This window comes from Drosophila obscura, unplaced genomic scaffold (assembly GCF_018151105.1).
Source record: "Drosophila obscura isolate BZ-5 IFL unplaced genomic scaffold, ASM1815110v1 contig_1, whole genome shotgun sequence".
Lineage (NCBI taxonomy): Eukaryota > Metazoa > Arthropoda > Insecta > Diptera > Drosophilidae > Drosophila > Drosophila obscura.
In genome coordinates this window covers 10,147,449-10,161,837 of record NW_024542679.1, presented here as the reverse complement: position 1 = coordinate 10,161,837, position 14,389 = coordinate 10,147,449, and the positions used below count along the sequence as shown (strand labels likewise).

At 41.6% G+C, this 14,389-nt stretch overlaps 2 protein-coding genes across 6 annotated transcripts; both read left to right on the top strand.

Moving 5' to 3' along the window:
* The first annotated feature begins 2,379 nt into the window (after positions 1-2,379).
* On the top strand, positions 2,380-4,717 carry LOC111072673 (sulfide:quinone oxidoreductase, mitochondrial). Its single transcript, XM_022364677.2, has 7 exons — positions 2,380-2,634; positions 3,099-3,204; positions 3,272-3,496; positions 3,563-3,763; positions 3,834-4,043; positions 4,103-4,289; positions 4,396-4,717. The coding sequence occupies exons 1-7, from the start codon at positions 2,504-2,506 to the stop codon at positions 4,707-4,709; spliced, it is 1,374 nt and encodes a 457-aa protein (XP_022220369.2). The 5' UTR covers positions 2,380-2,503; the 3' UTR covers positions 4,710-4,717.
* A 464-nt stretch (positions 4,718-5,181) lies between these two features.
* On the top strand, positions 5,182-9,506 carry LOC111072674 (CCR4-NOT transcription complex subunit 7). Of its 5 annotated transcripts, none has more exons than XM_022364680.2 (5): positions 5,182-5,441; positions 5,827-5,992; positions 6,538-6,884; positions 6,966-7,383; positions 8,968-9,506. In XM_022364680.2, the coding sequence occupies exons 3-5, from the start codon at positions 6,541-6,543 to the stop codon at positions 9,091-9,093; spliced, it is 888 nt and encodes a 295-aa protein (XP_022220372.1). In that variant the 5' UTR covers positions 5,182-5,441; positions 5,827-5,992; positions 6,538-6,540; the 3' UTR covers positions 9,094-9,506. The 5 variants fall into 5 exon arrangements, 4 of the variants coding, with proteins under 4 accessions (XP_022220372.1, XP_022220374.1, XP_022220371.1 ...); XM_022364682.2 differs by having other exon boundaries at positions 5,777-5,992; XR_002607605.2 differs by lacking the exons at positions 5,182-5,441; positions 5,827-5,992 and adding exons at positions 6,359-6,458; positions 8,607-8,778 and having other exon boundaries at positions 8,968-9,060.
* Positions 9,507-14,389: the final 4,883 nt, after the last annotated feature.

Sequence of the window (14,389 nt, the reverse complement as noted above, 5' to 3'; positions counted from 1 at the left end):
CCCGTCTATCTATCCGAGAGGAGCAATTAAATCATTGTCCGAGGGCTTGTTCCCATCCAATTCCAATTGGATTACGAGAGATTTGCCCTGATGCCCGCCAGCTAACCTCTCTTATCGCTGCCCAGATGTTGATAATTCCGGATTTGTTCGGGTTTCAGGTGTGATTTGACTTAATGTGAATTAGTTTCATCAGCCTGCCCACAGAATTCATACAATAAATGGACAATGGTGGCATCCAGACGTCATCGCTCCACTGGTTGTGGCAGACCTGTTGCCACCATGCCATGCCATGCCGTTACCAGTGTGGGCTCCATCAAACCCAATTGCTCCCCAGCACCTCTGCCACTATTTGCATTCCAAAGCCCGGGGACCAATTGCACAAAGATTCCGACAGTCAGACACTTCTGCTGCTGCTGCTGCACCAGAAACAGAATCAGAAGCCTCTGATTCCCCAGAAGCAGCTGGACGACGACGACAACGATAGCCTGGACAAACACAACTCAATTGATTTTTGTGTGGCGTCAATTGAAATGCACTTCGGAGTCTAGGATGGAGACGGGGCGTGTTTGCATCGAGTGGTGCGAGTCACTCGACACCGTTATATTCAAATGAAGTAGACAGTTTTCGAACAGCTTCGAATTGAAAGGCAAAAGGCAGCAGTCGGACAAGACAATCGCCTGCTGACCAGTACCTTTATCAGCTCCATCATCATGATGATACTCGTAATGATGGGAGCCGCTCGTTGATTAGCGTCTGTGGTGGAGGAGACCTTGCTACCAGCAGCCACCCATCAGGGCCCCAGTTGGGTCACAGCGCTGCCCCTGGCAACAGCCATTCAGTAATTTCCTATTTAAAATGTCCATCGCCCGCCGCGAACCCACCAACCGCTCAACCCACCCACCACCACCGCTCGACCCACAATTCCACCATACATCCACTAAGACATATCCCATATGTGTACATATATTCTATTGTGAATACTGTATACTGTATCATTGGCCAACGGAGTCGCCCACGCAGTCGCGCAACCAATTTGGCCATCCGTCAATAGGGCTTCATTTAAATTGCCAGCTTGTCTCCAATTGATGACGAACGCCATCATCATCATCATCATCGTGGCACGAGTCCAGACCACCCCCCACCCACGACCACGACGAGCCCTCTATAGATGCTGGTCCTGTCCTGGTTCCTGGCCTGCTCAGCCCCTCCTGCGGCCATCATCTATCTGCAATCAGTCAGCAGCATGGCGTAATTAAACATTGGGCTGTCACAGTTGTCGTATTCGTCCCATGGCGCATTTATTGGCATCCTTATTCATTTAATCATGTGATATAATATACATGTGTGTACATACAGACAACCTGATGCATATGCATGAACGTATGTACTTGTATGTGTGTTGTGTAGGTCTGTGGATCTGCGGGTCTATTCTATGGAAAATCCCTGAAAACATTGCACACGAAATGGAATTACTACACAATTAGTGACAGTTATGGAATATCCCCAAAAAGGGAATTCTCATGTGGCTATCATTCAGTATTATTATTATAATTCATATTTTACATCATTTAATGGTAGACAAGGGGTAAAGATTGTTGCCAGCTTTAAGGGGCAGCTCGCTCTTGCCAGATTAAAGATTGGGAATTACTCAAAAGTTATTTCTCCGATTTGCATTAAAACTTATAGCAAAAACACTCGAAAGCCACAGAATAGATATTTTCAATATCTCAATTACGGAGAAATTAGAATAGCTAACTCATTTCCGAAGAAATTACATTCGTATTTAAAATAATTAGTCCCTTAAGGAAAAGTATAGGGATGTTCCCCTACTATCTCTTTACCAGTCTCTTTAGCCCTTGCTATTCCGAAAATCTCATTCCATGCCCCCATAGGTATACAGCAGAATACTCGTGCTGTAATTTGCCATAATAGAATGGCTATTTAATTTTCATGAAGACATGCGTCTTTTTAGACGATGACACAATCGAATCGTTATTTGTGGGCTGTACTGTACGCAAACTAAAGCTTGTAAAGCAAAAACAGCTTTCAGTAGCTTTCAAGGTTAAACAAGTTTTACAGCCAACGCGAAATGTTAGCATAATCTACACTTGAACGAATATGTTAGTAACTTGCTACTTACACTTGGACAATATTTGTATTTATAAGTAAATATATTTATTTATATTTTTTGTTGACAAGTAAAGCGAACACACATCTCGATACCTAATCGAAATTTTACAATAGTGCCCCGCGGGAGCAACCATTATAATTTCGAAAATGTTTGCTCAAAATTCGCAACGTGTCCAAGGTGCAGTCCCAATTTCGCTGGGTGTAAAAAACATTTGATAACCAAAAGCTTTATCTCTCGCGAAACGGAACTGTCAGGTGGTACGTGCCTCTCATTCTCTCGCATCGCCTCTCGCCGTCCAGTTCGTCGTTTGTATTTTTTTTCCCGAATTTTTCGATCGCCTGATTGACACCACCCAATCTCTCTGGCACTACGATGAACTCCCGAATTCCACTGGGCATCCGGCAGTGCAACAGGCTGCTGGCCACCCCCATCTACTGTGCCAATGAAGCCCCCTCTGTGGCCCGGCTCTTCTCCACATCGCGGGTGCATTACGAGAGACAAGAGTAAGTAAAGCTCCCACTCTCCCGACTTATGGCTCACCTGTAATCGCAAGACTTAGTTTTATTTGTGATTTCTCGGAAGCCACAAACTCTGGCCACCGTTTGGTATGCCTTGCCTTGACTGTATATCTATCAAGCAAATACAATTAGTATGATTAAAGCGTATGAAGTGAAGTTATCACGTAAGCTGGTACGAAACCTGCCAGAAAATTTATCCTGAACCTATTAGCATATCTAATTAATGGTGATAACGAATAGATAATGTGCCTAGCCATTAAATCGATAAAATATTAAAACCTTGGGCCTGTGCTTAGTGTACTTAGTGTCCCAATTCGGTGGATGGGTGCAGTACAATGGGACCCTAAGGAGTTCGCTCAGTACAAGAATGAAGGGGAACCTTGGGGACTAGAGTCACGCAATCCGAAATTTTATATTAACTTAACATTTTTTGTATTCATTATTTTCAGATGCAAAGTTTTGGTTGTGGGTGGCGGCAGTGGCGGCTGTGCCATGGCCGCCAAGCTGTCATCACATCTAGGCAAGGATAAGGTGATCGTCCTGGAGCCGGAAGATGTACGTCCGAATGGTGCGCCACCAAAAAGTTACTCCACAACTAATTATTTTACTCTCGCCCACGTAGAAACATTATTATCAACCGATGTTCACCCTGATTGGAGGCGGAATGAAGCGTCTGGAACAGTCCTACAAGACCATGGCGGAGGTGCTTCCGAAGAAGGCAAAATGGGTGAAGGAGAAGGCGATGGAATTTGATCCGGATAACAATACGGTCTGCACCTCTGGAGGCGACACAATCAAATACGATTTCCTCCTCATTGCCACTGGCCTGCAATTGAATTACGAGAAGGTAAAACTCACAATCCAAAATATATTCTTATACGAGTAGCTATGATTTCTTGTATCAAATTCATAGATTCCCGGCTTAGCAGAGGCTTTGGAGATACCCAATGGCAAGGTGTGCTCCATCTACTCCCCCAAGTACGTGGAAGGCGTCTACGATTTGCTGCGCAGAACAAATGAAGGAAACTTGATCTTTACCTTCCCCGCATCCCCAGTCAAGTGTCCTGGTGCCCCACAGAAGATTGTCTACATAGTCGAGCACTATTTCCGCAAGGTAGGGGATGCATCCACTTTCCACTTGCTTTGATATATGTATATTTAAAATTAGCCTCCTTTTTCTTTAGTTGGGTAAGCGCGATAAAGTGAACATCACATATAACACAGCTCTGCCAGTGCTCTTTGGCGTGAAACACTATGCGGATGCCCTGTGGCCCATTTGCAAGAAGCGGAACATTACGGTCAACACTCGACGAAATCTGGTAGAGGTTCGGCATGCCGAGGACATTGCTGTGTTCGAGGATCTCGACAATCCTGGTCAGCTCTTCGAGGAGAAGGTATGGTTATCTGAAAGGCCATAGCGAGGGGCAGTCAATGACATATTTTATCCGGACAGTACTCCCTGCTGCATGCCGTGCCACCAATGAGCGCTCCCGACGAGCTGACCAAATGCCGGAAGCTGGTAAACGAGACGGGATTCGTGGACGTGAATAACTCTACGCTGCAGCATGTGAGGTACAGCAACGTATTCGCCATCGGGGACTCGTCTGGCTCACCGAACTCGAAGACTGCTGCAGCTGCAGGTATGATTAGATTCAAATCAATGGATTAATCAACGCTTTTAGCAGGCCGTCGATCGTCGCCCTCGCAAAAAAAAATTAGAATATTGAAATCGGTTTCCATTTACAGCTGCTCAGTCGCCCGTTGTCTTTCGGAATATGATTGCAGCGATGGAGGGCAAACCCCTGACGGACGTGTACGATGGCTATGCCTCGTGCCCGCTGGTGACAGGCTACCACACCTGCATTCTGGCGGAGTTCGATTACAATCTGCAGCCCTTAGAGACGTTTCCAGTGGCCCAGAACAAGGAGCGCTACTCGATGTTCATCCTGAAGAAGGACTTTATGCCGCTGCTCTACTGGAAGCTCATGCTCACGGGCCACTGGAATGGTCCGGGGTTGATGCGAAAGCTATTGGGTGTTTTCAAGCCAAATAAAAAGTAAATGCAACTTACCGAAAACAAAAGAAGTTTATGTCAAAGCGAACTGTACCAATGTACAATTCCTGTTTTTTAAATTCAAAAATGGAATAGGCGCCCACAATGTCTCCTCTGCAGCCCTGGCATGCATAATAGGGTGACCATATTTTCGCAGCAAAATATACTAACATACTTTTGTGTGCGTCTTCATCGGTATATTGTATATTTTGAAAATGATAAGGTATATTTTGGTATGTTTCTGACGGTCAGTTCTGAAAACTAGCCAACTTTGTACAAAATTTATTGATGTATTGGATAAAATTATTTTTTTAGGGCTGAGAGGGCTAACTAGCTGGTAATATCACCGGATATGGTAACGGAATATCAAAATCGAGGAATATGAACGCGTCCGTCAGTATATTTTGGGTATATTTGGAAAATGAAAAGGTATATTTCGGTATATTTCTGAGGGTCAGATGATATATTTTATCGAAAGGTCCGCGGTCACACTAAACAATAAAAATTTACTAAAATTTACAAAAATATTAACAATACAATTGTATTTAGGAGGCACCGCCGCAGGTTTTAATAAAGCAAGTGCTGGTCACGTGCTCGCTACGAGAGGTAATCACACAGGGCATTATTGCAACCAAGGACGGGGGAACACCATAGGACAGACATTTTCTCCCAGCCTCCTCGAGAGACGCCGAATACACCGCGACACAGTAAAGAGTCCTTCCAAAGTAACATGAAATGGGTAAGCTTCAAATGAAAATAAACATTTCACTTGTGTAGTCTACAATCCGGTTAGTGGGATCTGCTTCTGTGGCCTTAATGCAAAACTACAATTGCATTGTCCGCATCTTCCAGCCCCAGTATGTGTGTTGTGTGCGTTCTGTCTGTGTGTGCGTGTGTGACTGCGCCTTTTAGGGCGTTCTAACTGTGGTTTTGACAAGCGCGGGAAAATCAATAGCATCCCGATGCACTTTTCGTTCAATCTAAGAAGCAGTTTCGAAAGAGAAATTGTATAAACCGATTGCATTCTGACTTGTACTACTACCACCCTTTTGCACTCATTCACCATCTCACTAGCGCTTCATTGTGCAGCCTTGAAGTCAACGTTTACCAACGTTCTGTTGCAGGCATTGTTGCACTGAGGTCATTTAGAAACTGAAACAATTCAATATTAACACGTAATATCGAAAGCGAGAGACAGAGCTTGTTCCTTGAGGCTTGAGTTTAGGGCAGGTCGAAGAGGTGGCCGAGGCAACTCCGCAGCACGAACGACAGGCGACGACCGACGACGATGTAAGTAGCGTCCGTGTTAACCAATCCCATAAAAAGTAACCACACCTCCCAGCAAATATCAAAAATCGTTTTCGTTTGTGTGCCTTATTTTGTTATCGTTTGTTATTATTGATATTTCTGTAGCAGAGAAGAGACAAAATTGCATCACCTCCTAACAGCAGAATTGGCCAATTACAACCCTTTGTTTAGTTCCGCTAACGAGCTTCACCAATTTGGTCCTACTATTAATGTTTTGTTGCTAATCCCCAACACCCACAAAAAACACAACACAACACAATACAAGGACCCTGGCACATGATTTGGAGCTCAAATGGAGCTCGTATTTATTACTGAACTGAAGTGAACTGTCGAAATGTACTCCCAGTATCGCAAAATTTGTCAATATATCATTTTAAAATGGAATCCTTGTACCGTACGTGCTGAAGCTTATGTGCCAGGGCTCCAGAAAGCAAACTCAGACCAAATAGTACACATATAAAACAGATAATACATTTATTTCCCGCTTGAAGAAACACATCTAACGTTCTGCCTCAACCAATCCACAGACAATGCCCTCGGCCATTAGCGGCGCTCCGCACGGCCAAGTGCACATACCCAGCAACGAGGAGTGCGGCATCCGTGATGTGTGGAAGCATAACCTAGAGGAGGAGTTTCGCACCATACGCAAGGTAGTGCAGAAATATCATTATGTGGCCATGGACACAGAGTTTCCCGGCGTGGTGGCACGGCCCGTTGGTGAGTTTCGATCCACTGCCGACTATCACTATCAGCTGCTGCGCTGCAATGTGGATCTGCTGAGGATCATTCAGCTGGGTCTGACCTTTATGGACGATGATGGCAAGACGCCTCCAGGATACTCCACATGGCAGTTCAATTTCAAGTTCAATCTAAGGTGAGATTATGGTTTAATAATGACAATGACATTGTGTTGTGCTTATTCTGGTACTAATTCTGCTCATGCTGTTGTCCGTAGCGAGGATATGTATGCGCAGGACTCGATCGACTTGCTGCAAAACTCTGGAATACAATTCAAGAAGCATGAGGAGGACGGCATCGATCCAATTGAATTTGCCGAACTGCTCATGAGCTCTGGCATTGTGCTGGTAGACAACATCAAATGGCTGTGCTTTCACTCTGGCTACGATTTTGGCTACCTCCTCAAGCTGCTCACCGACCAGAATCTGCCCTGCGACGAGGGTGATTTCTTCGAGCTCCTGCACATCTACTTCCCCAACATCTTTGACATCAAATATCTGATGAAGTCGTGCAAGAATCTGAAGGGAGGCCTCCAGGAAGTGGCCGATCAGCTGGAGCTGCGTCGCGTCGGCCCACAACATCAGGCTGGCTCTGATGCCCTGCTCACTGGCATGGCATTCTTCAAAATGCGTGAGGTACAGCACATTAATGCACATAATTTGCACATTGTCCCCGAAGAGACTATTGTACTGTTTTCCTATCTGCTTGAGAACACCATGCACTTAAAGCCAATAGTCGCTCTCTTTAGCAGCCTATTAAACAACAACATACACAAAGTTGCCAAAAATGCCACTGCCACTACCAGTGCTATTGGTAATGGTAATGGCGAAGGAAACTGCTCTAACGACGGTCCTTTGACATCATCATCAACAGCAGCCGGCAGTGGCAGTAGCAATCTTCTTAATTCAAGCTCGTACTGTGTCACGCCACCCACATCTCCAACCTTGGCTGGTGGGGGGCATGACGACGTGTCGCATGCTTTCTTTATTAGAGCCTGCACCACCAGCTCGGATAGCTCCGATTCCTAATCCTTGAGTGTTTCTGTTGCCTTGCCAATCAATCAATCACCACTAACTCGAATCATTATTTCAATCATTTATTTGGCTTAAGGTCTATGGGTTCGTAGCATTTACAATCTCTCATTTTCATCTCTAAACTAGACTGTTTATTATTTTTGTACATAATGACATAGATTTTAGAACGCATTGGAGGCTGCACCTTGAGTGAAAGTGCAAGTGCTTTTTGCCAGTGCCGAAGGGCATCTGAGCCACAATTAATTAATGGATTAATAAGCTTGAAGTGTTTACTTTTTTTTTTGTTAGTTAGTTGTTAGTCTGTTGAACAATGAATGAATTAATAATCAATATAATAGTAAGTGTTTTTTAGTTAGTTTAAACTGTTTAAGGTCATGTTAAACATGTCTGTTAATTTTAAAGTTTACGAAAACAAAAAGTGAAGTTAATAGAAAACATTCTATGTTTTTGAATGGAACATTAAATGAATTGAAATTAATTTTCTTTTTCAATTTTATTTATGATTTCTGGTTTTTGGGTCTTGAAACTATCTAACTATACAGTTTTTAATTTTTACATTTTGGCTTCACTTATCTTATCTTCTGTTTCTTTTGGATTTGGGAGGAATATTTTAAGACTTATTATTTCATGAAAATAATTGTTAATTGAATTATATTTAAGGCATTTTACACCTTGTTTTCGAAACTTGGATGAAATATTTTACTTATTTAACACTTCCTTTTTTCAATTCAATTTTATTTCCTAAGTTTATTATATGTTTTATTGTTTGGTTGCGTAAATTGTATTCGTTAATTCCATCTCATCTCATATCTTGTGATTTTAAGATCTATTCTGGCGTAACTTTCCAAAAAATGTATTATTTATATACTAAGTACGGCGTTGGCTTTAGTCCCTAAATAATAGCCAAAGACTGCAGAATTGAAAAACTTTAATAAGACACGTTCAAGACCAAAAGATACAAATTACTAAAACAAGAACTAATCAGATCGGTAAACGGTATGTAACATATAACCTTTGCAATTCCAATTCTAAAAACTCCTCCAGTAGATTATTTGTGCATTGTATAATCTTTGTGTACCTAATCTTACATTTTCTAATGCTTGCTTCGCCAATGTTTTTCCCCATCTGCAATCTTGTATATGTTGAAGTCTGTCTAATCGGATTCGCTCATTAATCTTCTTGCAGATGTTCTTTGAGGACAATATCGACCATGCCAAGTATTCGGGACATCTGTACGGCCTGGGCACCTCGTTCATCGTGAACGGTAACAACTTTCACGAGAGCAATGGCGAGACGAGCAGCGCCTCATGATTTATACTGATGGGCAATGCTGTTGTGCCTGATAAAAAGACAGTCGAACCAGAAGGAGCCGGAGAAGATCCCGCACCGGAATCACCACCACTCAAGGACACTCGGACAACCGATCCCACTTCAACAGCACAGCAATAATTACACTCCCACCCTCCCAAAAAAAGAAATAACAGACCATTAAAAAAAACTTTTGCACTTTCCATTTATAATATTCCCGTTCCCCGTTAAAAAAATCTTCAATTCTTCATTTAAAAAAAATAAACCACTGGCATAAAATAATTGTAAGTCGAAAAGGATATGAAAAGAGCCAATTTCAATTTCTAATTTCTACATGTCTAAATGTGTTACGATTACAAAAATAAGATACCTAAGCTAATATTGTAAGCCCAAAGGCAACATTTTTAAATTAATATAATTCGAAACGTTTTTTATTGTGGGTTTTTGGATAAGCTGCTGCAGATTCTACCTATTGTGTACATTTTCAGACCTCTACGATCGGAAATTGGCTTCACAGGCTTCAAAAATCAGCATAAGGTCACTGCATTTTTCATCTCTCCTCTTCTTTCACTTTGTATTTTGTTGCTCTCTTTTTTCGATCTACTTTTTCTTATTTTCTGCCTCACTTTCCACCGTTAATTCAAATCTGAGATACCAGGCGCACAGAAATCAGCAGAAGGTCGCTGCTTTTTTCTAATTCTCTTTTTTTCTGGTTTCTCTTTGTATTTCGTTGCTCTCTTTGTTCGATCTACTTTTTCTCATTTTCTGCCACCACTTTCCACCGCTCAAATGGCAGAAAACCGTACATTCCAATCTGCAATACCAGGCGCACAGAAATCAGCAGAAGGTCGCTGCTTTTTTCTAATTCTCTTTTTTTCTTGTTTCTCTTTGTATTTCGTTGCTCTCTTTTTTCGATCTACTTTTTCTCATTTTCTGCCTCCACTTTCCACCGCTCAAATGGCAGAAAACCGTTAATTCAAATCTGGGATACCAGGTGCACAGAAATCAGCAGAAGGTCGCTGCTATTTTCAAATTCTCTTTTTTTCTTGTTTCTCTTTGTATTTCGTTGCTCTCTTTTTTCGATCTACTTTGTATCATTTTTTGCCTCCACTTTCCACCGCTCACAGGGCAGAAAACCGTTAATTCAAATCTGAGATACCAGCCGCACAGAAATCAGCAGAAGGTCGCTGCTTTTTTCAATTTCTCTTTTTTTCTTGTTTCTCTTTGTATTTCGTTGCTCTCTTTTTTCGATCTACTTTTTCTCATTTTTTGCCTCCACTTTCCACCGCTCACAGGGCAGAAAACCGTTAATTCAAATCTGAGATACCAGGCGCACAGAAATCAGCAGAAGGTCGCTGCTTTTTTCTAATTCTCTTTTTTTCTGGTTTCTCTTTGTATTTCGTTGCTCTCTTTTTTCGATCTACTTTTTCTCATTTTCTGCCTCCACTTTCCACCGCTCACAGGGCAGAAAACCGTTAATTCAAATCTGAGATACCAGGCGCACAGAAATCAGCAGAAGGTCGATGCTTTTTTCAAATTCTCTTTTTTTTTGTTTCTCTTTGTATTTCGTTGCTCTCTTTTTTCGGTCTACTTTTTCTCATTTTCTGCCTCCACTTTCCACCGCTCACAGGGCAGAAAACCGTTAATTCAAATCTGAGATACCAGGCGCACAGAAATCAGCAGAAGGTCGATGCTTTTTTCAAATTCTCTTTTTTTCTTGTTTCTCTTTGTATTTCGTTGCTCTCTTTTTTCGATCTACTTTTTCTTTCTCATTTTCTGCCTTCATTTTACACCGCTCACAGGGCAGAAAACCGTTAATTCAAATCTGAGATACCAGGCGCACAGAAATCAGCAGAAGGTCGCTGCTTTTTTCTAATTCTCTTTTTTTCTTGTTTCTCTTTGTATTTCGCTGCTCTCTCTTTTCGATCTACTTTTTCTCATTTTCTGCCTCCACTTTCCACCGCTCACAGGGCAGAAAACCGTTAATTCAAATCTGAGATACCAGGCGCACAGAAATCAGCAGAAGGTCGATGCTTTTTTCAAATTCTCTTTTTTTTTTTTCTTGTTTCTCTTTGTATTTCGTTGCTCTCTTTTTTCGATCTACTTTTTCTTTCTCATTTTCTGCCTCCATTTTACACCGCTCACAGGGCAGAAAACCGTTAATTCAAATCTGAGATACCAGGCGCACAGAAATCAGCAGAAGGTCGCTGCTTTTTTCTAATTCTCTTTTTTCTTGTTTCTCTTTGTATTTCGTTGCTCTCTTTGTTCGATCTACTTTTTCTCATTTTCTGCCTCCACTTTCCACCGCTCACAGGGCAGAAAACCGTTAATTCAAATCTGAGATACCAGGCGCACAGAAATCAGCAGAAGGTCGCTGCTTTTTTCTAATTCTCTTTTTTTCTTGTTTCTCTTTGTATTTCGTTGCTCTCTTTTTTCGATCTACTTTTTCTCATTTTCTGCCTCCACTTTCCACCGCTCACAGGGCAGAAAACCGTTAATTCAAATCTGAGATACCAGGCGCACAGAAATCAGCAGAAGGTCGATGCTTTTTTCAAATTCTCTTTTTTTCTAGTTTCTCTTTGTATTTCGTTGCTCTCTTTTTTCGATCTACTTTTTCTCATTTTCTGCCTCCACTTTCCACCGCTCACAGGGCAGAAAACCGTTAATTCAAATCTGAGATACCAGGCGCACAGAAATCAGCAGAAGGTCGCTGTTTTTTTCAAATTCTCTTTTTTTCTTGTTTCTCTTTGTATTTCGTTGCTCTCTTTTTTCGATCTACTTTTTCTCATTTTCTGCCTCCACTTTCCACCGCTCAAATGGCAGAAAACCGTTATTTCAAATCTGAAATACCAGGCGCACAGAAATCAGCAGAAGGTCGCTGCTTTTTTCAAATTCTCTTTTTTTCTTGTTTCTCTTTGTATTTCGTTTCTCTCTTTTTTCGATCTACTTTTTCTCATTTTCTGCCTCCACTTTCCACCGCTCACAGGGCAGAAAACCGTTAATTCAAATCTGAGATACCAGGCGCACAGAAATCAGCAGAAGGTCGCTGTTTTTTTCAAATTCTCTTTTTTTCTTGTTTCTCTTTGTATTTCGTTGCTCTCTTTTTTCGATCTACTTTTTCTCATTTTCTGCCTCCACTTTCCACCGCTCACAGGGCAGAAAACCGTTAATTCAAATCTGAGATACCAGGCGCACAGAAATCAGCAGAAGGTCGATGCTTTTTTCAAATTCTCTTTTTTTTCTAGTTTCTCTTTGTATTTCGTTGCTCTCTTTTTTCGATCTACTTTTTCTCATTTTCTGCCTCCACTTTCCACCGCTCACAGGGCAGAAAACCGTTAATTCAAATCTGAGATACCAGGCGCACAGAAATCAGAAGAAGGTCGCTGCTTTTTTCAAATTCTCTTTTTTTTCATGTTTCTCTTAATATTTCGTTGCTTTCTTTTTTCGGTCTACTTTGTCTCATTTTCTGCCTCCACTTTCCACCGCTCAAATGGCAGAAAACCGTTAAATTCAAATCTGAGATACCAGGCGCACAGAAGTCAGCAGAAGGTCGCTGCTTTTTTCAAATTCTCTTTTTTTATTGTTTCGCTTTGTATTTCGTTGCTCTCTTTTTTCGATATACTTTTTCTCATTTTCTGCCTCCACTTTCCACCGCTCACAGGGCAGAAAACCGTTACGAAAAAGGCAGCGAAGGTCCTTTTTTTCTGCTTTTTTTATTTCCTTTGTATTTCGCCTGGTATCTCACATTTGAATTTAACGGTTTTCTCCCTGTGAGCGGTGGAAAGTGGAGGCAGAAAATGAGAAAAAGTTGATCGAAAAAAGAGACAACGAAATACAACGAGAAACAAGAAAAAAGAGATTAGAAAAAAGCAGCGACCTTCTGCTGATTTCTGTGCGCCTTCTCTTATTTATTAACGGTTTCTGCCTGTGAGCGGTGGAAAGTGGAGGCAGAAAATGAGAAAAAGTAGATCGAAAAAAGATAGCAACGAAATACACAGAGAAACAAGAAAAAAAGAGAATTAGAAAAAAGCAGCGACCTTCTGCTGATTTCTGTGCGCCTGGTATCTAAGATTTGAATTGAACGGTTTTCTGCCCTGTGAGCGGTGGAAAGTGGAGGCAGAAAATGAGAAAGAAAAATTAGATCGAAAAAAGAGAGCAACGAAATACAAAGAGAAACAGGAAAAAAGAGAATTTGAAAAAAGCAGCGACCTTCTGCTGATTTCTGTGCGCCTGGTATCTCAGATTTGAATTTAACGGTTTGCTGCCCTGTAAGCGGTGGAAAGTGGAGGCAGAAAATGAGAAAAAGTATATCGAAAAAAGAGAGCAACGAAATACAAAGAGAAACAAGAAAACAAGAGAATTGGAAAAAAGCAGCCACTTTCTGCTGATTTCTGTGCGCCTGGTATCTCAGATTTGAATTAACGGTTTTCTACCCTGTGAGCGATGGAAAGTGGAGGCAGAAAATGAGAAAAAGTAGATCGAAAAAAGAGAGCAACGAAATACGAAAGAGAAACAAGAAAAAAGAGAATTAGAAAAAAGCAGCGACCTTCTGCTGATTTCTGTGCGCCTGGTATCTCCGATTTGAATTAACGGTTTTCTGCCATTTGAGCGGTGGAAAATGGTGGCAGAAAATGAGAAAAAGTTGATCGAAAAAAGAGAGCAACGAAATACAAAGAGAAACAAGAAAAAAAGAGAATTAGAAAAAAGCAGCGACCTTCTGCTGATTTCTGTGCGCCTGGTATCTCAGATTTAAATTAACGGTTTTCTGCCCTGTGAGCGGTGGAAAGTGGAGGCAGAAAATGAGAAAAATTAGGTCGAAAAAAGAGAGCAACGAAATACAACGAGAAACAAGAAAAAAAGAGAATTAGAAAAAAGCAGCGACCTTCTGCTGATTTCTGTGCGCCTGGTATCTCAGATTTGAATTTAACGGTTTTCTGCCCTGTGAGCGGTGGAAAGTGGAGGCAGAAAATGAGAAAGAAAAATTAGATCGAAAAAAGAGAGCAACGAAATACAAAGAGAAACAGGAAAAAGAGAATTTGAAAAAAGCAGCGACCTTCTGCTGATTTCTGTGCGCCTGGTATCTCAGATTTGAATTTAAAGGTTTGCTGCCCTGTAAGCGGTGGAAAGTGGAGGCAGAAAATGAGAAAAAGTAGATCGAAAAAAGAGAGCAACAAAATACAAAGAGAAACTAGAAAAAACGAGAATTTGAAAAAAGCAGCGACCTTCAGCGGATTTCTTTGCGCCTGGTATCTCAGATTTGAATTAACGGTTTTCTGCCATTTGAGCAGTGGAAAGTGGT